Source organism: Pristis pectinata, chromosome 25 (genome assembly GCF_009764475.1).
Source record: "Pristis pectinata isolate sPriPec2 chromosome 25, sPriPec2.1.pri, whole genome shotgun sequence".
In the NCBI taxonomy this organism is placed as follows: domain Eukaryota; kingdom Metazoa; phylum Chordata; class Chondrichthyes; order Rhinopristiformes; family Pristidae; genus Pristis; species Pristis pectinata.
Genome location: NC_067429.1, coordinates 27,696,192 through 27,722,520, shown reverse-complemented (window position 1 = coordinate 27,722,520; position 26,329 = coordinate 27,696,192). Strand labels below are relative to the sequence as shown.

The window sequence follows — 26,329 nt, the reverse complement described above, 5'->3', positions numbered from 1 at the left end:
TCGTTGCACCTGTGCACACATGTACTTGTGCATGTGACAATAAACTCAATTGCGTTAGGCCCAGCTTCTTCTCTCCAAATGTGACGGTACACAACAGTTAGTAACTATAAAAGAAGTTGATGTACCTAAGAGTGCTTGTCAAATGAACTGAATTTGAAATGGCAATGTGAAGAATATAACTAATGCTCTCCTTGTCACTAGATTGAGGCACAAAATATCTTCCATAGTTTGTACATCTCTGCTGCATGTCAGATTTAAGTAAAAGTACACCTTGATGCAGAATTTTTTCAAAGTTACCATTAGTATTCAGATCCAAAGTTATTTCCTAAACTAGGGTTGTTAGTAGAAATGCCCCTATTCCAGTTTAGATTAAAAAATAAACTTTCTTACAGTAGTCCTTAAAACTTGTAAAATAAACATCAATATTTACATTATAGACATGCACCAATTACCATACTTAAATATTATACCTTAATTGTCAGAAATGCTATAATCTTACACAGATATCATTAGCTTTGTTAACCTGTCTATATCCATGATAACAATGATTTATTAAATGAATAGGAAAAGATTCACAAAATGTCACTACTTCTCTTGTATATGACTAAATCAATATTTATAAATTGAATTTAGATTTATAAGTCACTGTGTGAGATTATCTCAAAGATATCTCCATTGAATTTGTATTGATGGCAGGATGTGATGAAACGGTCTGTTATTTAGTCCAGTTTACCACACACACAAGCAGAAGAAGATTTGATCCGACACATATGTATTGCCAAAAGTTTCACTCAGTTTCTTTGAAAAAAAGAATTCATGTTGCCTTATTTCCTCAGGATTAAGGAGGAAATTGGCAACATTTGTCCAAACAAATTAGTCTCTGAAAAGAAGGCATGAATTCTACAAATTTAAAAATGGGAGAACAGGCAATTCAGCCAGAAAACTCTCTCCCAAAGTATAGCATCTTACTGGGTACCAGTAGGGTTCAGTCATCAAAACAGCAACAAGCTTGTTGCATTCATCAGCCACCCCCTACTCTTAACTGTCCTGTGCATGATACAATAGCTTAAAGCCCCATTTTATAGACATAAAACTATTCATTCTTACACTACAGCCAGAACTACAAGGTTTGGATCAAAATGCCTAAAGGAAAGATTTTTTTTAAAGACTGGGGGAATTTTTAGCAACATTATATTTTGTTAACTATTGATTATTTTTCTAAAGACTTGAGAAATTAAATTAATGCAATTAATTCACTCTCATGAATTAGTGACAACTGCCCCAGAATCTGTAGCTTCCAAGAACATTGCCAACTGTGTATATATTTCATTCACAGAATGCTCTGCAGATGACTAAATGACAGAAAAGGGGAAGGAACTCAGGAACAAACCTCGAGAAAGGTTAATGATGTCCTGGGGGCATGTTGGTTCAAAACCTGTGCAAAGGTTAAACAACAAACCATCAATCTGACTGAAAGATGAAGGCTCCTTTGAACAATGATGAGCACAGGAAGTTACACATTCGCTCTCGTACCCCGTACCACAGGATGTTTTGTTTGCACACTTTATAGAACTGACCCAAAGATCACTAGTAGTTTCATCTGCTCCCCAGCACTGCACCCACACTTTCAAAGAGGACATATTTAATTAGTGAAATGACCATTGTGGACCATTATTTATTTACTAGTCACTCTTTAACCTAAATGAAGGAGTTGTATGTAGTTTCCTTCAATTTGACCTGCCCTAGCAGTCAACTACCAGTCTATTTTGCACTCCTCTAGAGCTTGGATGGATGTTGATTCAGCTGAAATCATCTGAATACAGATTCTTTGAACTGAAGACACGTACGTTTTCAGTAACATGTTCAATAAGGCTTAGCTCTAAAATCTTGGTTTACCAGGGGCTATATGACTTTGTCTCAGAACAACAGGCACAAACCATAGCTTAACTTGTGACTTCAATGTCTTGTTCTTCCCTTCGCTGTGTTTCCCATGTTGTCTTATCTTCTTACTGTTAGTGTTTGCAAGTGTAGATCTCCTCTCTTTGAGAACACTGCTGGCACTCCACATAGCAGCACCACTGCACTTGGCAGTGACAGGGTCTGTGCACCAGAAGACTCTGGGTGTTGTAACCCTGCCCGCAGCACATACTTTCACAGTTTGTCTCCTTTGAGCACACCCTGCCTGCCGTCCCAGGAGAGTATTTACTTGGTCGACAGAAACTTGGGGAGTCCTCTATGTAAACGAGATCTGTAGTCCTTGGGATGTGGTTCTTTAAGGTATAACTGTGCTTTTTGGGGCTGATGAGCTCAGTCTCACCTGTGGCATCGTTGGTGACACTATGCACTCTAATGGCTGTTTCATACTTGAGTTTGAGAAGCTTGCCTGTTTCGTGAAAGGATGAGAGCTGCTTCCAGCAGGTTCTAACTGCACAGGATCCAGATACACCATGGCATTTACATGTGGTCTTCAAACCACTTTTCACAGCCTGGAAGAGAGAAAATCAGGTGAGTAGACAAATATATTTCTCAACTCTGCATGGTGGCCCATTATATTAGTGCTTAGGTACCTGGTGGACTATTTCATTGTATAAGACACACAGAAGCCCATTAATTTCTATTGGCTAACATCAAAAGTGTATTAAAGTGCTTTTTGAAATATAATATTAAAAAAAGGCTTTGCAACTTCATCAACTACCAATACAAAATCATATATTTTTCATTGTATATGCTTTTTGTACATGCTTTTCCAATACCTTACAATCATTGACAATAATTCTATCTATCATCCCTCAGCTTCGATAGATAATTGATCCAGATCCTTCCGAGTGTTCCCTATACTCTGGCTGGATAACCATCTGATGGACTAGTTTGCTGTACAGATTGGTAAAGGATGAAATGAGCAAACGTTCAATGTTATAGGCTTGCTGGGATCATGGGAATTCAAAAAGATACAATTGAATTCTGTCAGGTCAATATAATGGAATTTTTACTGAATTACCTCTGGGCCCAAGAAAGAATTGCATCAAATTCTCCTACTTTAATCTATTATTAAATTATTCATCTCCTGCAGATCAAATTAGGAGTTCATAATTAGGTGTTTGAAGAAGTAAGCTCAGTGGACTAATGAGCTTTTGTAATTGTATTCTTGCTAATGTCTATATGACGGGACATCGAGGGAACTCCCAGTACAGAGACACAGAGTCACAAAGAACGGAAACAGATCCTTCAGTCCACCACTTCTGCAACCATCTGCACTAATTCCACAGTTCATCTCACATCCCCATCAACTTCTCCCTCCCCCATTCTCCTGCTACTCATCCACACTGGGGGAAATTTACAATCATCTACAACAAAATCCCTTAGCTCACTACGTTAATTTAAAGTAGCCAATTAACCTCCTAGCACATCTTTGGGATGTGGGGGAAAACAGGAGCGCTTTGGGGAAACTCGCACGTTCAGAACAGGGGAGAATGTGTGAACTCCACAAAAACAGTATCGAAGATCAGGATTGTCTCTGGAGCTGTGAGGTAGTGAGGCTCATCACTGTGCGGCCTAATGCCATAACGATGTGACGATTAGTCTCATTGTGTCATGACACATATCATGGAGGTGGCTTCACCTTTGTGTATTAATGAAAATAGGTAAACAAATTGGCAGCCAGTCTGATCTCTCTCCAGATTAAAGGAAAAAAGTTCTTGAAAGGTGCAAAACATGCGGTTAATCTGCTGTCACCTGTCTAACACAACAGAGGAATAAATTCCTTGACTTCACATTGCTTTTCTAAATCACATTGATCATTATTCATTCATTGTTCAAGAGTTAATTTAGCTCGAAGTGAAGTGAAAACGGAATCAGGAAATTTACAGTTAATGAAATGTCATGTTCTGGATGAAAATTAGTGTTTTCGATCCAGTGGACAAGTCGTGCACTCAATCTATTCCACATAATTGAGCAAGCACAAGTAAAGGCAGATCAATGAAATCCAAATGCAGTGTTATAATCTCGCCAGATGATGGAACGGACTGAAACAGAACATGTGATATCTTAACATTTTAAAAGAATTTTCTTTATCAAAGTTCAACCAAAAGTCCCTAAACTTTGATTCCACAAAGATTTCAAATTCAATCAAACTAAATGCTAAACCTACTTGCCTCAAGTGATGCAGTCAGCTTGATCTTTCTCAAATGACTACCTTGTATTTGAATCCAGCCTACAAGAATAGACTAAGTTACTCTCACTCCTTTCTGTACAGTTTATCGGCTGAGCTGATTCAGAGCACTTCACTGTAGTTAAGTCAGTACAGTATTAAACTACTCATAATCTGAATCTACATGTATCAAATTAGAAATTTTACATACATTAGTTTGGAAAATGGAAAGGGCACAGTTGGACAAAATCAAAATGCTTTATGAACAAGGTTCAGCTTTTTAAATATGGTTTAAAAGAATTGCTAGGAATCCAAATAAAGCAAAGTACATGGGTTAAATGTAAGGTAGACCTGTGCTTTATCTGATCTCAAAGTCCACTGTGGTCACACAAGAGATGGGAATAGAAAATCTTCCATCCAATAGTTCCTCAATATTATAAATGCCCAACGTGAAGTTAACAATGTAATTTCTAAAATTAGATGGGCCTAATAATTATGGATTTCCAGTTTTACCATACTTGTGTTTAATTTGTTCATCGTAACTTTAGTTGCTATGTTAACCAAGGTGTTAAACCATTAGCACAGCATTGAATGAAACGCCATGAAGAAAATTATTTCCGAAATCTAAATTGTAATTTAAGTGAAATTTCAAAAGGTTTGCCTTTTTTCAGGTAAAGGCAGTTTGAACAGATATAGCTTTGATGAGTCAGTGTGCAATACTTATCCCAATCACTGGGGAATCTGTTGAGCTTCAAATACTTAAGTGATCATCTCTGGTTTCCTAAAAGCATTGCAATGCTTTACTCTCTTTGCATAAACATGCTTTATCCTGACTAATTCCTTATTTGCAGTCCCTTGCATTCAGTCAGTAAATACGCTTCAGGCAATGTTTCTTATCAGGTTGGCAGCTAACCTACTAACCTTTGCCTCCTGTTATATTAGTGCTTAGGTACCTGGTAGCTGCAATTAATACAAAAAGATAAAAACTGCTTTAGGTGATTCTGGCATATAATCTTTTGATATTTTTCCATAAGAGATTCCTGTGGTAAGTATTTGAATAGACACATTATTACACAAGATCATTTAACCTAAAGAAAGTTTATCTGCTACCAATAAATCTTGTCAAATTGAAGAGCTTTATGTTTGTTGTACTTCTTTTAGTTACTTTCCATTCTAAAAAGAAGATGATGTGTAAACAGCAAATAGTTAGATTGATTGTGACTACCTGTCAGTGAGGAAACAACAGTTTTCTTGCAGCACCATGAACATCAAACACAATTAATTCAGCATAGAGTATCTATCAAGCAAGGATTTTAGGAATTTACTAACAATTTTCAAAGCATTTAAACTTTTATTCCTTTTTTATTTGTTTTTAAACAGTTAATGCTTTGGCAAGTAGTGGAATTGATTAAATACAATCAGGCTCATACTTGCAATTCCCTACCAAATGAATGTATGACCTGAGGGGTTGCAGCAATCTGAGTCCATGTGTGCAGGGAAATTTGAGGGAAGGGCCAAATTAAATTTACAAAACTATCACTTCCTCAGAGAACAGCTATTCTTCCAATCTAAAACAATGCAATGATCAGAAACCTTGCTCACAAGCTTTACCTTGTTTCATCCTTTAAGTTTACTCTACTCGTTGAGAAGGGTAGATTTTCTGAATGCTTACACATAGATTGGAGGTGCCAGGAACCCAGAGTAGGAACTCAGTCACAGAGGTCAATGTGTTCCTCAGTCCATTCATTTTAATGGGACAACATGTTGGAACTTCAACTAAGTGCCTGCCTTCTCAATAAAATCTCCAGGCACACAAAGGTATGATCCAGCAAATATGTAAAATCTGCCCTACCTTGTACACAGTCAAGGAGGATCGTGTCCCAGAACACTGTTCAGGTGGCACACTGGTAAAGCCACAGCCTCACATCACCAGCAACCTGAGGTCAATCCTGACCTGGGGTGCTGTCTGGGTGGAGTTCGTATGTTCTCCCTGTGACCACATGGGCTTCCTTTGGGTGCCCCGGTTTCCTCTCACATTCAAAAAGCATGCGGGTTGGTAGTATAATGGACCACTGTAAATTGCCCCTAGTCTGTAGGTGAATGGTAGAATTTGAGGGGAGCTGATGGAATGCAGGGAGAATAAAATGGGATTAGTGTAGGGTGGGAGTAAATGGGTGTTTGTTGACCGATGCAGACTTGGTGGGCTGAAGGGACAGATTCAGAAGAGAGCAGGTGAAGAGGAAGGTTTTGCTGCAGCACACAGATGCCATTAAATGCTTGATTCAAATTGCTTAGAAAAATGATATTACTTGGCAGGGAGACTGCAAATTCAGAGATAGCATTTGGTAAAAAGAATTGACTCAAGCTCACAAGAGATACAAGCTGACAAATTCTAGTGCATAGCACGATGTGTGCGTGTGCATGTGTGTGTGCATGTGCACGTGTGTGTGTGTGTGTGTGTGTGTGTGTGTGTGTCAGTGTCTATGCGTGCGTGAAAAAATGACGACTAAAGAAAATATTGCAATGCTGGGTCTTCTCTGCAGCTGATGTAGGTGATAGTAACCACTCATTGAGAAATGAGGTTAGTTTATCTGGAAGGCCTACTTCATCATTAATTAAAGGAGACCTGCCTAACCAAGTCCCAGCCCATGGTGTCTGGCACTGTAGAGGCTATCTCAGGTAGATAGGCAGATGGCATGTTAACCTTTGTTGCATGAGAGGGTTGTGGTGAAAAAGTAAAAGCTTTAATGAGATTGGACAACTCTTACCAACACAACCCTGGCCTTACCCTGACAAATGACTAATCACAACCTTCACCTGATCCCCCTGCCTGACTGATTCCAAAATCCTTCCTGCCTCAGGGGCCCTTTCTTTGCCCTGCACTCCCACATTCCCCGAACCAGACCCATGATCTTCCAGTTTTCCTTTGTAGAAGCAAGACCTGATCCATAGCAACCAACAATCTGAGCTTCATGCATAACAGATTTTTTTCAATGACAGGCCCTTGATGAGAATACTCTTTGGCCCACCACAAACCACTAACTCAAGTGTTTGTCCAAGTGCTGAATGATTTCTGGGCCATAGCAAAGAAAGGAAAAAATAATGTAACACTGAGAGTGAGCCACAATGATGATTTCCTGTAATGTACATTCTTATGTCCCATTCTACAGTGTCCCTAAGGATCACATGATAAACCCGAATATGGCAACTGATTAAACAGGGTAATTGTAGACAAATATCACCACAGGTTTGACAAGAATGGATTTTCACAAATATTATGAAAACAGAGAGACAGAAAGATAGTGAAAGTGCAAAGCAAACTTTACAATTTTCCCTGATATTCCACAACCAACTTTGAGGTTGTTTATCTCATTTGTTTTTCACGATTTAAAATTTAAGTTGATAAATTTACCTTTGGATCCAACCTTACAGACAGGAGTTAGAGCTTTGTGAAATGTATTAACACATAAGGACATATTCCAATTGCCCTGACCAAAGAGTGAAGCACTCCTGCTCAGACCCCTGAGAGTATGTAGTATCTCAACCCAATGAATAATTGTGAATCTAACCTACAAAAAAGAGTCAGTGCCTCACCTTGATGCCCACATTGGTATTGTGCATGTCAACCCTGGCTCTCAGGTCTTTGCTGGCTTTCCTCTGGCCCAAGAAGTGCTTGATGAACTTAATGCTGTACTTGAGGTTGTCCCCACAGCCTCCCCATTGCCAGGCCTCTTTGTTCTCCAGGTCTGGGGACTCATCACAGGTACAGCGCTCCATGCGGCCTGAGCTACAAGCCTTAGCCAGTGAGTGGGTGAGTCCAGCCGAAGAAATCGCAAACAGAAAGGCGGTCTCCTTAAACCCTGCCGGAAAAGGAGTGAAATGATTCACACAAAGTTATATAATACAGGAGTGGAGCAGGCAACATGGTTTATGTTTCAGCTAATTCACCAACAACTTAGACAGAAACTGCCACAAATTCTGAATTGTTTAAAGAGAGCATTAACGTATATTTAAGTTAAATCGGTTGACAGTGAAAACCTGAAAACAGCCATTTCACCAGGATCCCAACACTGTACATTAACTCCAAGGCCAATAACACCTTATTCTGATGTAGAGTCTTTGACATGAAGCATTAATTATTTCTCTTTCCACAGATGCTGCCTGACCTGCTGAGTTTTTCTGGCATTTTCCTGTTTTTATTTTGGAATTCCAGCATCTGCAGGATTTTTTTTCAGCACCTCGTTCTCATCCTTTGTACAAATCCATCCATTGTTTCTCCCCCAGTTTCTACCAAACTAACCTCCTCCAGCACAGCAATCCTCTGAGAACTCTAAGTTCTTCCAAATCGGCTTCCTCCCACATTCCAAAGACGTATGGGTTAGGAAGTTGTGGGTGTGCTATGTCGGCGCCGGAAGCGTAGTGTGTGTTTTGATGTAAGTGTGACTAATAAAGATATCTTATATTATCTTATCTTATCTTTGTCCCTCCAATGGCAGCATTGCCTTCAACTGTGTACACTCTGAGGTCCCGAGTAATCCCCCAGATCTTCAACAAAGACAGCAATCTTGCAATTACATCACTGCTCCTGATCCGGCTCAAATTTTCTCCAGAAAATGCCTGCAACTAGTGTGTCAAAGCTCCCACCTATTTCAGCCAATGGATGTCAATCACTCCAACTGATTTGCTGACCATAGGTTGCATGATAATGAGTACTTGTCATTAGAATAGACCAGGTCTTTCATTGGTACTATCAGTTGGTTGAATGTAACACTCCACTTGCCAAGTATCTGATAGTTAAAATTACATACAGTTAAAGTATAGAAACATTCAGCCAGTAGGTCAATGCTGGATTTATATCACACATGGACCCTTCCCACTTTATTTAATTAAGCCCTCTCATCTTAACCTTCTATTATTTTCTTCCTTGTATATATCCAGCTTACCTTAATGTACTGATGTTATTTGCCTCAACTAAGCCTTTAACTTCCACATTCTAACCATTCTCCTGTTAAAGAGGTTTCTCCTGAATTCCTTTTTGCACTAATTAGACATCGTTTTATATTTATCACCCATAGTTTTGGAAACCTACACAAATGGAAACATTGTCTCTGTCAAAACCCTTCATCATTTTAAGAACCCCTTTTATTTCATTGCTCAGCCTACGTTCTCCAAGAGAAAAGATCTGTTTCATTTTGAAACCTACCACTTGAGCTTTACAGTTACATTATCTGTCTTTCTACTAGAAGCCACCAATAAAATTGTTATCAAAAGCTCCTTTCTAGGTGCCCATTAACCTTCCATTTGGTTTTAAACTCAGCTTCTAAAAAAGGGCAATTAGATTAATTTAATTTTCCAAAGTTAATGTGCCCCAAGTCAGAAATCCCATAAAAGTCATCAGTTATGAAGGATTAAAGGATGTTTTTAAAAAATGCGTTAAGGATATATTTTTGCAGCTAAACTAATATTTTTGTATGCTGGATTCTTGCCCTCCAGTGGCCAGTTGATCAAAGGATCCCTCTAAGTGCAGTCATCCCATAATGGTCCCAACTTCTTGTCTGTGCTGAGGTATACAATCCCAGCAAGGGAAGGAACTGCTGTTGCTACAGCTGGCTTGTACAACACCTGATTAGAGAAACGGGCAAATTCAGCCAGAGTTTCTGCTCCTATTTTCTCCCCAAAGGCTCACATTTCGAAATATGTCTCTTAAGCATGGGATGAGGAGAGAACTAGGCTTGGCTGCAATAGCCGTGTACATGAAGCCTGTTATATTGCTGTCACCTGTACAACTGCACCCAGCTTATCAGCAGTTTCAAGAGAACAGTGGATAAAGTTGAAAGAGAAAGAAACTACACAATGCAGACTCTTGAAAATGAGGAGATGTAACAGTGATAATGTTCACTAACAAAAAACGGCCAGTGTGACTCAATCAGCTGCTGGCTTCCTGTAACGTTATTCCCAATATTACTCCTTTAGGCTACTAAACTTAACAATAAAGATAAACATGTATTTGTACAGATGTTATTGCACAACCTGCAATAGGTCTTAGCCCTGAGAATGCCTTCAACTCAAATATGATAATTCAAAGAGGTGCCACATTTTTAAGTAATCCTCTGAGTTACAACAGAGAAGGTATTATACATGTATGGCAAATTATCATGGACTCATTTTATCATTAATGTAACTAAAATCTTCGGAGGTGATTCCCTGATTTGCTTTTATTTTATTAACTTAAAAGTCCATTGTAGTCTCAGCTGGTAGAGCAGAGGACTGTAGTGGAAGTGTTCTTGAAATCCTCAGGTCACTGGTTCAATTCCGGCTCAAAGGACGACGTTTGGGCAGGCACAGTAGTGTAGTGGTTAGCGTAACGCTATTACAGCACCAGTGACCCGGGTTCAATTCCAGCCACAGTCTGTAAGGAGTTCATACGTTCTCCCCGTGACTGCGTGGGTGTCCTCTGGGTGCTCCGGTTTCCTCCCACATTCCAAAGATGTACGGGTTAGGAAGTTGTGGGCGTGCTATGTTGGCACCGGAAGCACGGTGACACTTGCGGGCTGCCCCCCAGAACACTCTACACAAAGGATGCATTTTGCTGTGTGTTTCAGTGTACATGTGACTAATAAAGAAATCTTATCTTCTAAAAAGTCATTTCACATATCCATTCTACTTTAATTATAAAGCAAATCAAATTTTTCAACATGTCACTTGTACATAGATAGCATTTCCATGAAGGAAGAGACAGATACTTCTTTTGTCTCTCCATTAAGGCCATTTTAAAATCCTTCTAAATTTACATGGTTTTATTTAACTCCACCAAAAGAAATGAGATTGGGATACAACTATCATCTGGGACTTCAGTGCTCCTTCTTTAAATATAACAATGCAAAAGGGTGTCTATCAGTCTGTTGTAATAATTTTCAATTATGGAAGTTTTTCTAAGCTTTGCTCTGTGTTAGGGGCCTTGTTATACATTCCTGTAAATACATAAACTGTTGTCGTCCCTTCCCTTCCAGGCCAGGAATGTCCCAGAGTGCATCCTAGTCGCAGCAGAGCTGGCTGATCTCAGCCAGGTGTTTGGGAGTGCAAAGGTTGACCTCAGAGTCCTCAGGCTAGGGAGGGTGCACAAAACCAGCAAGATTCCTAAACCTGATCACTATCCACTGACCCCTAACCTCATGGAAAGTGCCCCTGAGCAAGAATGACAAGATCGTTGCTGCTCAAATGTCTGGACAATTTGCCCACATATAACTTGGGTATTGTTAGAGACCTGCGCTGCTGGAACACCCACTCATCAACGCCCAGGATTACAGAACCCATCCAAAGTCGCAGAATGAGTTGGATTTCCATTCTCAGGCCTGTCTGTCAACCCGTGCAAGGACATGGCAGCAGCTGTCCCAGCCCAGGCCACCAAAGGTAAGGTGGAGTCCCTCTTAGGATCAAATGGTTGAAGCTCTATAGCTGGCAGTGGTGTCACTCCTAACTGGATAACTCTCTGATAGTCAGGATCCAACTCGGATTCCAGGCCATCCCTAGCCTAAATCACACAGCATGAATGCTGACACTGGTAGGGTTAGGCTGCAGGGCTGTTGGCTTCAATAGAACTGCATTAGTCATTGCCTTTAGGAGAAGAATGATGGAAGAGACCCTGCTTCATCACAACAGCTGGACAATATAAGGATTTATCTTACTGCCAGGAAAATCTCATACTGCTTCCTATAATGACGGACAGTGCTGGGGGGTGAATACAGACATACCTTTGACAGAATCATAGCACAGCCTCCCAAACAAATATGCCACAGTGGCATTTTAATCCTGCTTTCTTCTTGTAGCCAGGAACAAAAGGCTCAACTTACCCCACTTCAAGTAACTATGTAAACTCTTAATTCAAGATGGAATTAACGTATATCGGCCCAGAAGAGAAAGTGGCTGAGGATGGATTTTTATCACTGTCCACCAAACCCCAACACACCACCCCTACCCCAACTTATTTAAGTGGCCAGTTTCACAAATGGAAGAAAGGCAAAGAAACTGCAGGTGCCGGAAATTTGAAATAAAGACAGAAAACTTTGGAAATACTCAACAGATCAAGCGGAGTCTGTGGAGAGAGAAAGAGAGTTAATGTTTCAAGTTGATGACCGTTCATCAGCTGTGGAAAATACCAACCCTCTCTTTACAAAGGTTTGGGAAAAATCTGTCTGTCTCAGTCATAGTTGATGAATGGCCCCAAGGAGTAATATTGAGCGAGTTTTCAAATTAAAGTACCATAATCCAATCTTTTTTTGTGTGTTAAGATGAAAGAGACCATAAAAAAAACACATTCTTGAAACTACCATGTAAAACCATCAAATTATGCTTTGGATTCATTCCAAATTAGAAAAGGTCTTTAATCAGATAATGAAATAATCATACGTTTCCAGGCACAAGTGACAATTTGGAATGTTTTAAACATTGACTTCTCTTCTACTTTTCTTTTCAGATGTTTTTTTTTCCCACCCCCTACTCCAATCCTTGACTCTTGCTGGGAATATCTCACTGACAACCACTGTCCTTTAGTCCCTTATTCAGGTGTCCCTTTTCCTATGTCATCCTGGTCGTTGAATGCCCACTGATTGCTAGACCAGACAGTGCATCACACACAAACCCAGTATTTTTTCTCAATTGATATCCACGCCCATGTATTGTTCAGCGGGAACCAATATAGAGTCAGACAGCACAGAAACAAACCATTCAGCTATGTCCATGCTAACCACTGAATGGTGATTGTGAGCAAGGATCAAGACAGTTCCCTCACACTATTCTTAGTCCAGAATAAATAAATCCAAAATCCCAATGTTTGCCCAAGATAATATCATCAAATACAGTGCTGACCAGCTATTTACCACAAGACCTTTCAGTCAATATGATATGGTCCTACACCATGGCAAATTTATTCAAAATAATTATTAGTTATTTGTCAGAGTCCTAATATAGATTTTATGAAATAATTTACAATTACTTTAAGCATAAAAGTTAAATTATTACTGTTTGCTATTACACTTAAAGTTCCATTTTATGACTGATGCACATAACACAGATTAAATGCATTTCACAGCTGTGAAGCATTTGCAGTCCTTGCATTCCATCTCTCACAGGAAGAGAGACTGAAACATTGATGATTCTCAGAATTTTCAATATCAGCATCAATTTTAATGATAGAAAGAAAGAAGTACAAAAGGAAAAAAAATCTACCAGATTATCCATTCTGTTACAAACAGTTATGGAGATTTATATACCACAATTCAGACACTTGCCAACAGATCCGCAACAGAATAATCTCACGGGAAGGATAAGGTCCAGTAGAAAGTCAGACAAATAAAGGGGAAAATCTGGAACATTCCACTTCAACCCCATAGGCAATCAAAACCAGCCAGGCTTTCACTAACAGAGCAAAGCTGTTTCAATGATTCCCACCCTGCAAGGCTGTGCTCCATTGCACCAAACATGGGCTATCAGTAACATTATTTCTGTGCTCAAATAGTTACATTTTGTGGTACTAGTACATGAACATTTACGACACTAACACAACATTTCCCTGTGGAATTTTTAACTGAATATAAATGACAATAAATCTTTCTTAAAGTAAGCAAATACTGAAATGTATTGTGTTTATCCGCAATCCTCTCTAACCTTGATTTCTAGAATCTGATAATAATATTCCCCAACTGTTTCTAAGATGTGATTGAGGTAGAAACTGGGAGTGTAGTGAGCTAAAATACACAAGTTTGGGACCTGGCATTGAATGCACTCCAGAATGTTAGGATGCAAGTCCCATTTCCCTACTTTTTAAAAGGGATTGGTCATTTCAACTCATGTCAACGATAAAGTAGGCTTCCTTAATAAAACTGAATGGAATTCCACACTAGAAGCTTTTACTTATCAAGTACATGTAGATGCCATTGTGGGAATTGGAAGTACGTGGAACCTACTATTATTAAAAGTGTTGGCACTTCGAAGAACTCTTTGAGTTTCTTTAGTCATAGAAAAATATAAAAATTATATAATTAATTTGTACTTTCATTTCAGCACCCTTGTACAAGTCTGTCAGAGTTCACATTACAGTAGATCCAACTCCTGTCATATTAAAGCCACAGCAAAGTTGTTGTGTTGCAAGACAATTGAAGCTCTTTAAGTATATGGTGAAATTACTGGAAACGGAAAGGATATTACTCTTATGAATGATATTGACCAACAACTATTTAATTGTGCATAAGCCAGTTCTTGTCCACCATCTTCAATAGGCTGATGTTCATATGTACAAAGGCATGAATTACTTTCTGGAGTACTTGACTCAAACATATTCTATCCAAAACTGATTTTCCCACAACAAAATATAGTTAACACTATCATAAAGATAATATTAAAACTAAAAACATCTTTATGTCCAGCAGAAGTGATGGCTGTTCCCACCTATGAATACATGGGTGGAAGAAGGACTGTGGAGAGGGTTAGAGTGATGTGTAAAGCTTTTTAGACAGGGTAGTCTCCGATCAAATCAAATTGTGATAACAGAGGATATGATTGTTTGACCTGGGATTGGTTTAGGAAATAGTTCCTCTGTAATTAGCTTTCTAAACGTATTCATTCCATGGCTTTGCTGTGATATGCTCCACTACATTCACCAAGTCCCTGAAGATGTACTGATTGGGCCCTTGAGGCTAATTTTGACCTGCTTTGCTTTCCATTGAAAGCCCCATAATAGGAAAACATATTGTATATAAAGTCAGTCCCAACTCAGGACTACAATCAAATATATATTTTTTGAAACGGACTAAAAACAGGCAGCAAAATTTACAAAAATGATCATGTTGAGCAGCAAGGATGATACAGCATTTCAGAGTTATGACAAGTATTGTAAGTAACCATAAGCAAATTACATGAAATATGTTAACATATGATTTTCAGTTCTTTGATTTGATTCTTCTTCATAGAGAAGACAATAAACTTGAGCCAAGAACTTGCTTGTCTGAGACATCTCACGGTGTGTCAGGTTAGGCTTTTTGCCCCTTGCACTTCAGTTTAGAAACATAGAGACATAGAAAACCTACAGCAGAATTCAGGCCCTTCGGCCCACAAAGCTGTGTCGAACATGTCCCTACCTTAGAGACCCATAGCCCTCTAATTTTCTCAGCTCCATGTACCTAGCTTGAAGAATGTTTCCCTGTAACTTGTTCGATCGTTTACACAATAATAGTGAAATCATTAAAATCCGCAATTACTTTGGCAGGACATGATATTATCAAATTTACAGGTTCATTCATTTGTTTGATATCTGGACTTCTTAAGCTGCAATATATTTATTTATTCCGACCATATTAATACCAAAGTATTGCTCAGACTATAGACCAAACACAACACTGTAATAAAAGCAGAAAATGCCAGAAATGCTCAGGGGGTGAAGTAGCACACATGGACAGAGAAACAACATTTCACACTGAAAGCTCTTCTTCAATCTGAAACATTAACTCTGTTTCTCTCTCTACAGATGCTGCCTGATATGCTGAGTGTTTCCAGCATTTTCTGTTTTTTTATTTCAGATTTCCAGCATCTGCAGGATTTTTTTATTTTCGGAACACTGATTAATGCTAAGTGAACTGAGTGTGAGCGGTGATAGGGGCTCTAGAGTGTCTGAACCTCGGGCCTTGCTATGATGCTCTGGTCATTGTATAGCACTGCCTCAGCAACATAGAATGGCACGTAGTCAAGGAATTGTCAAGAAAACATTTATATAGATCATTTCATTAAAATAGACATTCCAATGCGCTATACAGTGTTTTTGTGTTTCGGTGATTTTGAAGTGTAGATGCTATTGTAATGTAATATTCCCATTTTGTCGAGGTACATCCCATCCAGAAGCAGCAAACTGAAGAGAATTGCAATGGAGAACCATTTTCTAGGAATGTAATTTACACCGGTATTGGTCATTGTTGCTGTTAGGTGAATACCTCTTCACTAAGTGTAGAAACTATTATAAGTGCTACCAAAGTTACATGCATGGCTGCTGTTAATAGTTGTAACTTTGGTGATGTTGTTTCAATAATGTGATAAACCTGAGCAAAGTTAGCAGAAGCCCGTTGCCTTTTAAGGCGCCATCCATTGCAATGAATCCTACATTAGGATGGTGTTACGACTAATTACTGGTAAAATGCTCTCAGATTTCTTGATGAGAAAATATATTTTCGATGGTTGAGGGGGAGGTTTTGGAATTATTGGTTGTTTCAGACCAAAACGCAGGAGCTGCATATTCCATACGTTTGAAAACATGTCATTTGGGAATCATTTTGTTTCTGTTTTAAACTGAGATGCATTCGTTGTTTTTATTTTTTAAAATCTTCCTTTTCTGGGCGTGAGGTGTTAGTGTACTGAGCTGAGGTCCAAGACGGTCAGTGTTCCGCTAGTGGCTGGGGTCTTGCACTGTGCTCTGCCCAGGTTCGTTAGGCGCAATGGGATTACGAACAGGCGCATTGGGTAGACCACCATTCACCCTGGTTTACCCTGCACTCTCTTGTGTTACTTCAAAGTGCAATTAATAGCGTGTGGCAAATATTAAACGCAACCCCAGCCACGGGAATGATAAGGGGGCAGAACGGGAGGGGGGGGGTGAGTGGAGGGAATATGTCAACATCTGTGGAGAAATCCACTTGGAGAAAAGTGAGCAGATCCAACCGAGGCAACGTAGCTAACTGCAGGGCCGGAGAACGAGTGTAGAATCGACACCCTGATTGCTCAAGGGCCTTTGCTCTGTAAAAGTAAACCACTTAAAACAAACCGGTTACCTGCTCCCTGAATGGCACAATGGCGCACACCCTAGTATCTTTGTTTTCGTTTTAGTTTGAAACTTGTTTCCGAGATTTCATGCATAGTGAAATAAAGTCAGGAACCAGGATTGGGAAAGAGAGTAGAAGTGGCAGGTAAATGAGGTGGGTCGGGGGGAGATAGATTAATGGAGAGGAATATCCATTTGTTATGTGTATGCTATTGGCAGCAAACATGTTGTGAACTTTGAATGCCTCAGACACATCCTTCCCATTTCACCAACACGGAATAGTTAATTCCATCTTCTAATTACAGCACTCCAATCTTTAAACCATGAACTGCGATCAAATTGCCATCTTGAATGAGTCACTTTAAGTAATTTTCGACCCTATCCTTTCCCCAGGGGCCGAAGGAAGTGTCCATGGTCCCAAACACCGACCTGGCGAAGCGCCAGAGGCGGAGATCATTGTTTCCCCGCGCTGATCATGAACTGTCATTACTTATCCAAGAAGAAAACTTCTATTTGAAAAGACAGGGGAAATATAAGAACGTGAACTGGAAAATCGATGATAAGAGTTAACAAGCAGGTCCCAAAGCGAGATAGGGCGGAGGTTAGTTGGAACGTAGAACAGAGGACAGTACAGCACGGGAACAGGCCGTTCGGCCCACAACGTCTGAGCTGAACACAACACCGTTTTAAATTCATGGAGGGGAAAGGAATAGAAGAGGACGTTGAGCTGTCTACATTCTCCCTGAAATCTCCTCCCTGAGTCTCTCTGCCGTCCTTTAAGCCGCCACCTTGTTGGGCAAGAGTTTGACCTGCTACCTTAATGTGGGTAAGTGTCAGATTTTGTTTGATAAAACCCATTGGGTCTTGAATGGCTGCACTGTGCTGTTGCTTTATTTGGATGAGGCAAACAGAAGAGGTTGCTGTGAAACGCCTGCCTCTGTGCAGTGTGTTATTAGTAGCTATCTAACCAATACACCAAAACACCATCAGGTCCAATTCAACCTAGAATTTAACACATTATTATGCAGAAATGAGTTCTGGAATTTGAATTATCGAAAACCTATGAACGAAAATATTTTTTTCCCTTTGGGTTGTATTCAAGTTGTGCCCGCGTCGTTTTAAATGGACTGGAATTTCTATAATCAGGTCCGGTCTACGGCCGAGTGAGAGGAATGGATTACAATCAAGACTCAGTCCTTGATATTCGCCTAAGTACTTCCACTCCGCGTGTGTGTGTGTGTGTGTGTGTGTGTGTGTGTGTGTGTGTGTGTGTGTGTGTGTGTGTGTGTGTGTGTGTGTGTGTGTGTTGTGGGTGCGCTGTCTGTTCCGATGTCAGGCCTGGTCTTTAATCCACTTGAAGGAAATATTAAAGTGAAAACTAATTGGATTGATTAAATTGTGTTATTAAATCGGTATCGCAGCCCATCCCAGGCAGTGCATTTTATTTTGACTTTGAAATTCTGCCGAGATTAAAGGCGCCGTTTGCGTGCAGGGGCTCATATCCGAACGCCCTTTTCCTCTGGGAACCGAACGCCTTTCCGATCTAAAAATACCTCGGTAATTAGAGAGATTTTCAGAAGTTGGGCCAGGGATGAGGGAACGTGAGGTGGGGAAGGGGCGAGTGTTCTGAGACTAGGGGGGGGGGGAGCTTTTTCATACACTGAGTAAATCATTCGCCCGCCTGCCCATCTCACTCGGTGCTGCCCGCTAAGTAGAACCGACTTGTGGTCCCTCCCCGCTTCCCCACTGCACCTCCCGCGCTCTGTTCCTGAACACAAGCTGTGACACTGCGCGACCAGAAGGGGAAATCAACGGAGTGGCTTCGTCCCTCAACTGACCTGTTTTACCAAACCCCGACAGCCCCACCGTGCATCACCCATCTCTCTCTGAAAGGGTTAACGTGCGGCTATGGGGTAAGCCAAGGGAACACTCACAAATGCTAAGTGCTCCCCAACCACCTCCACTTCACCGTCGGGGATCGGGCGGTCATTGCAACGGGGCGGTGGGAACTAGAACATAGAACACAGCACAGGAACAGGCCCTTCGGCCCACCATGTCTGTGCCAAATTAAACCCAATCTCTTCTGCCTTCACATGATCCATGTCCCTCCATTGCCTGCATGCCCGTGTGTCTAACAGTCTCTTAATCGCCACGATCGTATCTGCTTCCTCCACTGTCCCGGGCAGCCAGTTCCAGACACCTACCTCTGTGCAAAAACCTTGCTCCGCACATCTCCCCTCCCCCTCCCTCCCTCCCTCAATAATAATGAGGAAGGAGCGCAACCTCACATTCCTGGGGTCTCAGACAGGTTCCCGGACCATTCACTCCCAAGTGAGGTACTTTCAAGCATTCGCTGAGCGGAGTCGCCCGCCTCCATTCCATTTGTAAACATGTACTGCTGGAGTTTAATAGATAACACATTAGCGAGTGTTTCAGCCGGTTGGTTTTTATTAATTATTAATGGTGTAAATCAATGAAACGGTAAATTAGCTATAAAGGGAACTGTTTAGCTTACAGAACATCTCTGTGCTTGTGTGACGTGTGTGGGGTGAAGGGGGTCTGCACAGGAATATTAAATATTCTTTCCAACGGTAACTCTACTGTAAATAAATACGCAGCTCCAAAGGTCACTGACACAGGTTGTACAAATATTGTATCTGTGATATAAAGTTAGGACATCCTATCCTAATCCTAGAGCAAGCTTTACGTACTGGATGCACTAACAAATCCGCCTATCTCGCACGAAGTAATGTGAACCCAGTATCGTTCTACAAGTGAATTGGGGCTCCTTTAAATCTGCAAATACTCTCTTGATCGCTCTCTGTCTCTCTCTTTCTTGAGCGCATACACACGCAGGCATTATAACCAGAAGAGTGATTTCACAGGAAAATCTACGAGCAACGGGAACTGCGATAGACCAGAGCCAGCCTTCGAATGACAGAAGGTATATCAGCCGCTAGAGAGCTTCAGAGTGGCGACAGGTGACAGCAATGCCAGACATCGCACAGATTCTTCAGACGGACAGCCTGTGAGGCGTTTCGCTTCGGATAGGAGAGGCTGCGGAGAATGGTGAGGTGGGCCGGCCGGAGGTGATATGAACTCAGACACAAGAGATTCTGCAGATGCTGGAATCTGGAGCAACACACACAAAAAGTGCCGGAGGAACTCAGCAAGTTAGGCAGCATCTATGGAGGGAAATAAACAGTCGACGTTTCGGGCCGAGACCTTTCATCTGAACTCAAACTCTACAGCAGTGGAGATCAGATGAGCCTGCTCTGGCGACGACCCAGCCAGCGAGGAAGCTGCACTGTTGCTGTCTTATATTCGAGCCTAAAATTCTCCCTGAGGCTCATATTTTGGGGAATGGACCTTGGGGCCCTGAGGTGAAGGAAGATGACTGGATGTCCATCCACTCTATCACCTTTACCGGACCTGAGTTGTGGACTCTGTGCCTTACAGAGCCCGCTTATCAATCTATTCAGGACACAGAAACAAGCCGTGTTCCACAGGTTGGAAACTTGCTAACAATTCCGGGAGATACCCGCACACTGCTGCACGCTCGTATCAAACTGCTGTAAAATAAACACTCCGTTGTTTGTCCAGAGTAGATTAAATCCTGCAGTTACACCCCGCAGTGTTTTAACGTGTTTATAAGGAATACAATATATAATTTCCTGTAGTTTCTATTCATTATAGATTATCTGATAATACTGAAACACTCAATAGTAAACCGTATCATCGTCAAAATGTCACTTGATATGCTGTAATCTTCAATGTAATCTTGTATAGTAATCTAACAGTTCCACTTAAATATCCTTCAATATTCTTTAAACTATAAACTAATATCTAGAAATACGCTCTAATATGCTGTAATCCCCTGTAATACCCCAAGTCATTCACTGATCTCCTTAAATACGCCAGCAGCGGGTAAGTTTCAATAACAAATGTGTTGATACAGTCTGATTTTTGTATTCATTGACGGAGACGTGGGCGTCGCCAACAAGGCCAGCGACATTATTCATCCCGAACACCCCGCCTTCTTCAGTCGTTGAATCAGACATTCAGACTGTGCTCCGAGAGGGAGTCCCAGGATTTAGACCTAGCGAAGATAATACAGCCCGTATTGTCCACATACCCTACTATTTACTACAAGTTGTTTGCACACTCTGTAAAGCCCGATGTTACATGACGCACTATTTTCTGCAGTATTCTCCAATACCTTGCCATAATATTAATAACCTGCAGCGCACTATAGAATCATATGCAGCACAGTAATTTAATGACCGGTGATACAATATCAAAATCTCATGCACAACAATTGCATGTAATGTTCTGTCGTGAGTGCAGTCTGCCGCCTTATATTTGTTCTGGCTCCTATGTGAAATGACTTCAGGAAGTTCCCAGTTTCACCAGGCTTTGGTTCCCAGTTCACTTAAGGGTATTGGGGCTGATTTACTTTTCCCATCACGCCTACACCCCTGTCTACGCTCCGCACGCCAACCGTTCCTTCGCAAACTGCACTGTTTCCGTGACGCGCGTTCCCAGCGGTTTGCCGGGTTTATGGATGGGAATGAGCAATGAATATCGAGTATCGACAGATTACTCTTTCGCTTGAGAAACACTGATGGGCATTAGTGGGGTCGAGTGGGAAATGTGGTGACGCGACCATTGCAGAACAGCGGAGCAGATTTCACCAAGGGAGGGGCTGCGGTGTTAGAAACTGGTCGTGGACGGGTAGATCGGGAGAAGCGGCACTTGGGAATAGATAACAACTGGAGCTTTAAACCGTCGATTCCTTCAGCAGTCAGAGTCGGAGCAGTTGTAAAACACCTCCTACACATCGCCACTCATGCGAACATGAATTAAACTATATCCTTCTCAAACTGAAACGGATTATTCGCTAGATTAAATCTCTGTCATTACAATTTAATACAATGATTAGTGCTTCTGTTTAAAGTTTAAACCAGTTAATGTCCCACCACAAATCTTCTCCTTCAACACAAATGGGTTGCTTTTTTACCCCCGGGTTTGCACCCTGACTTACCTCGTTTGATGAGGCTCCCTCTGCCCTCGAGGCTGCAGTTCCAGCGCTCCGACCTGAACTGGTACCGGCACTCGAGAGCGCTGAGGCGGATCGCTTCCCGCAGACCTTCCGCTAACCCCGGCTCCCTCCGGCACAGCCGCTTCTGCCTGCGGAATAGCTTCAAGCTGTCGCACTGCTTCAGGTGAACCTTCCCAGCGCCGAACTCCTCCAGGACGGGGCTCGAAAAGACAGCCAAAGGCTCCTTCCCGGTCAATCTGCTTGGAGAACAGAATGGAATCAACGAGGGAAGCAAACGGCAAACCGCATTTACCAGGGAACCTCCGGGCAAACGGACCCGATCAAGCTCTTGCCCAGACAGTGCGTGGCTCACACTGCAAGAGACACATCTCCATAAGAGACTTTGGATGGTCGAGCGCTGTGTGACTCGCTTACCTTTCACATTCTATGATATATCACAGAGTTAAATCGAATATTAATTTACTTAAATGTTGCTACATAGTTTAAGGTCTAAATGCAATCATCTCAACCCTTCCATCAGTCTCCCCATTCAGCTGGGTTGGAAACACATGAACAATATCAGAGGAACCGACCCGAAGTAAGGCGACCCGGGAGCGATGATGCTCGCCGCCGTGAGCAGGGTCATCAGAGATCCAGTGCTCGGGAGCCGGCAGCGCATTTTGTCGGATCTCTGCTGCTCCTCATCTCGTTTGGCGGTGTCTTGAGTGCCTCTGCTGAGCTCGTCCGGCGTTCTCCGCACTAAAGGATGGTGCGGAGAGGGCACCCCCACCCCCAACGGTACATAGGACTCTTCCTATTGGACTGTCTCGGGCCATCCAACGAGCCATTGGCTGGATGGGGGGGAGGCGGGGTTTCGGGGCTCAGGTGCACATTGCAGTCCAACACCTGGAGAGGGATGGGAGATGGTTTGTTTCCAGTAATACCAGTGGCTTGCCCCTCTCCCCTTCATAACGAGTTAGTGGCTGGATGTATAGTTTGGTCAAATCCATTTTCCTTAAAGCACACGTTCAGAAACCCCTTCCTTCTGGTACTGGAGAACATAGAACATTACAGCACAGTACAGGCCTTCGGCCCACAATGTTGTGCCGACATTTTATCCTGCTCTAAGATCTATTCAACCCTTCCCTCCCACATAGCCCTCCATTTCTCTATTATTCATGTGGCTATCGAAGAGTCTCTTAAATGTCCCTAATGTATCTGCCCCCATAACCTCTGCCAGCAGTGCGTTCCACGCACCCGCCACTCTCTGTGTAAAAAACTTACCCCTGACATCCCCCTTATACCTTCTTCCAGTCACCTTAAAATTATGCCCCCTCGTGTTAGCCATTGTCGCCCTGGGGAAAAGTCTTTGACTGTCCACTCGATCTATGCCTCTTATCATCTTGTACACCTCTATCAAATCACCTCTCATCTTCCTTCTCTCCAAAGAGAAAAGCCCTAGCTCACTCAACCTATCCTCATAAGACATGCTCTCCAATCCAGGTAGCATCCTGGTAAATCTCCTCTGCACCCTCTCTAAAGCTTCCACATCCGTCCTATAATGAGGCGACCAGAATTGAGCACAATACTCCAAGGGTGGTCTGACCAGAGTTCGACCATTGAGAGGCACCACATTGTTAGGAGGAATTCCCTTAAACACAGATCCCAATCCGCCTGAAGAAGAGCAGAAGAATTCATCAATCTCCCTTCACGCGAAACACAAAAGATGAATCCCAGGGGCACACACCGAGACAGACATCAAGTGCTCCTGGAAGATCATCAACTTAGTGAAAGACTCTGTTTGCTCTGCCCAAAACCTGTTGGTTTTCCAGCACAGTGAGATGTCCTTAAGGGAATGCTGCTGACTGGCACAGTCCAGGCTGCGGGAGTACGTGCTGAGGGACACACTGAAGCTGGGTGCAGCCAATGCTAAGGCTCTGTAGGGAAGGACCACAGTCTGGGCTCCTTCCACTACCGCACATGGAGGGGCTGAGCCTGGTGGGGAAGCCCCTCGAACAATGGAAGGGTGCATCACCCCAGGGGGTCACATGAGTGAAAATGGTGCTATGGTTTAAAAACTGTGTGTTAACACCACTGAATGTATTGACCAAATGACACTAAGAATACAAAAAGGACTTTTTTAGCACAGTGTTTATTCTTTTGTATATATTTTTTTATTGTAAGGTTTATTTCTGAAATTAAAAAAAAGATGAACTGGCCATCTGTCCCAGCCGTTTGTGGGATATTGCTGTTTCTGAGTCTCCTCATTTGTCACTGCATTCCGAAAGGAACCGACTGTGCAAAAGCCTTCCAGACTCTCAATGCATCATCGAATCTCCAGATCCTAACCTCAGTATTCTCAGCCTTCAGCGAGTGGATATTTTGCTACTGCGGATTTCACTCTTTCTGCAGTTACCTGTCCCGGATACCTCAGCGCTCTGCCCATCACCAACATGTGCGGCCACTGTCCCTTCCTTGAAGCAATTAAACGACTAGAAAGAGACTTCAGTTGAAATAGCAGCTAGCAGGCTCATCCTGGGCAAACCAGCTCACGGCGACTTTGGAAGAGGTGTCGGCTGACGCGGCCCGGGTGCGCACCGCAAGGTTTCACAAATAGCAGTGCAATAAATGATCAGATCACCTGCTTTGGTGACTTGGTTGGGATGTAAATATTGCAAGAACCCCATGGGTTCCACCCGAGCACGTCGATGGGATTTGGAATTACTATCTGATGCCAAGAAGAAATGATACCAGCACTCTCAACACGGGAGCAGGGTTGTGACGATGGATCTTCTCCTCGGGTCTCTGGCCCAGGGCGTGAACCCACCACCTTGTTCTCCATGTCGAGAGCATTCAGCAAATTCAACGACCCTAACTTGTGTCACATCTTCTCACAGCTACAGCCGGGCAGGAGGTACAGAAAAGCCTGAAGTCCCATACCAACAGGTTCAAGAACAGCTACTTCCCTTCAACCATTCAGTTCTTGAACCAACCAGCAAAATCCTAATCACCACAGTTTAGCAACACTATGACCACTCTGATCATTTTGCACCAAAATGGACTTCATTTTTTTGTTCTAAGTGTGTTCTTTCTTTTAAAAATTGTGTATAATTTAGGTTTAATTTGTTTTTCGTGAATGCTGCTTATATGATGCTGTGTACTTGTGATGCTGTTACAAGTTATTCATTGGACCTGTGCTTAGATGTATTTGTGCATCTGACAATAAACTTGACTTTGACTTTTGACTTTGATTTCAGGGAAGGAACGACGGCCAGAAACCGAATCACGCTCGTGATATTCACATCATCTCTCCGACCCAGATTTGTAATACAAAGTGGTGTCACTTACAAAGCCAATCCGATTCACTGCTCCGATAAACTCCAGTGTTAAGGCACGCTTAAATATTAAACCTTCCCCCCGAAAAAATCCATTTAAATAGTCCAGGATCACAAGATTTTCCCGAACCACATTCCACACACCTCGCACACTGCAAACAAAAATCAGACGGCCCCAAGTAGGAATAAAGTCGGTTCGCTTTAGTTTTCGGAAGCACTTGTTCTCGGGTCCCGATTTGCATCCGAAGCAAAGATCAGTGGCGATATCTCAGCTCGTGACACAGATCGGAAAGTCTCTGCTGTTCGTGCAGTCAATAGCAAAATGATGACTGGAAGAAAACAGCAAAGTTTCCAAAAGTATTCGTTTCCAATTAAATTAACCACTTTTAAAACAATTTAGTTGACTATTAAGGTCCGATAACGTATCCCAATGTGAAATAAATTATGTGATGCAGAACTATATTCCGGGTAACTTATCTATATTGGTGGGTGCCCGGAGCCTTTTCGCCTGCTCCCATTAATGAAAAGTGAAAATAACGAGAAACGTTCGGGGAGTCTGAGGATCGGGACATTCTGTGTGGTAACTTCTACTCGAACAGAGGTAGCCTTCAACGTTCTCGGGGCTCATCAATTTGCTCTGTAAAACACCCGCACTTTATTTCAGCGAGCGTGTGAAGGAATTAACAAATTTCAAAGAGTGTAAAAAGCCGTCAATCATTCGTGAATATTGCAAGCGATCTGCGGTAGACTGGAGGCGAAATTAAATCCTATCCTCGTGTAAAACCATCTCCCCGTAGAAATCTCCGCCGGTTATAATCAAAACCACGACACACCAGTATCCCCACAGTGGTCAAAGTTTATTCTGTTTCTGGCGTTAGAAAATGCCCCGAAATTACAACAAAAAGTTACAGACCTTAGAACCGACGGTTTAAAAAACTTGAATTTGTGGAGGCTGTTATGCGGATCTGGTTCAGGAAACGATTATATTTCAGTTTTCCCAATTCGAG

At 42.0% G+C, this 26,329-nt stretch overlaps 1 protein-coding gene across 1 annotated transcript; it reads right to left on the bottom strand.

The window, feature by feature from the left end:
* Positions 1–711: 711 nt before the first annotated feature.
* LOC127583017 (protein Wnt-9b-like) lies at positions 712–22,715 on the bottom strand. Its single transcript, XM_052038709.1, has 4 exons — positions 22,581–22,715; positions 21,991–22,244; positions 7,742–8,007; positions 712–2,486 (listed from the first exon to the last, which is right to left on the bottom strand). Exons 1-4 carry the CDS (start codon positions 22,664–22,666, stop codon positions 2,013–2,015), a joined length of 1,080 nt encoding a protein of 359 aa, XP_051894669.1. The 5' UTR covers positions 22,667–22,715; the 3' UTR covers positions 712–2,012.
* Positions 22,716–26,329: the final 3,614 nt, after the last annotated feature.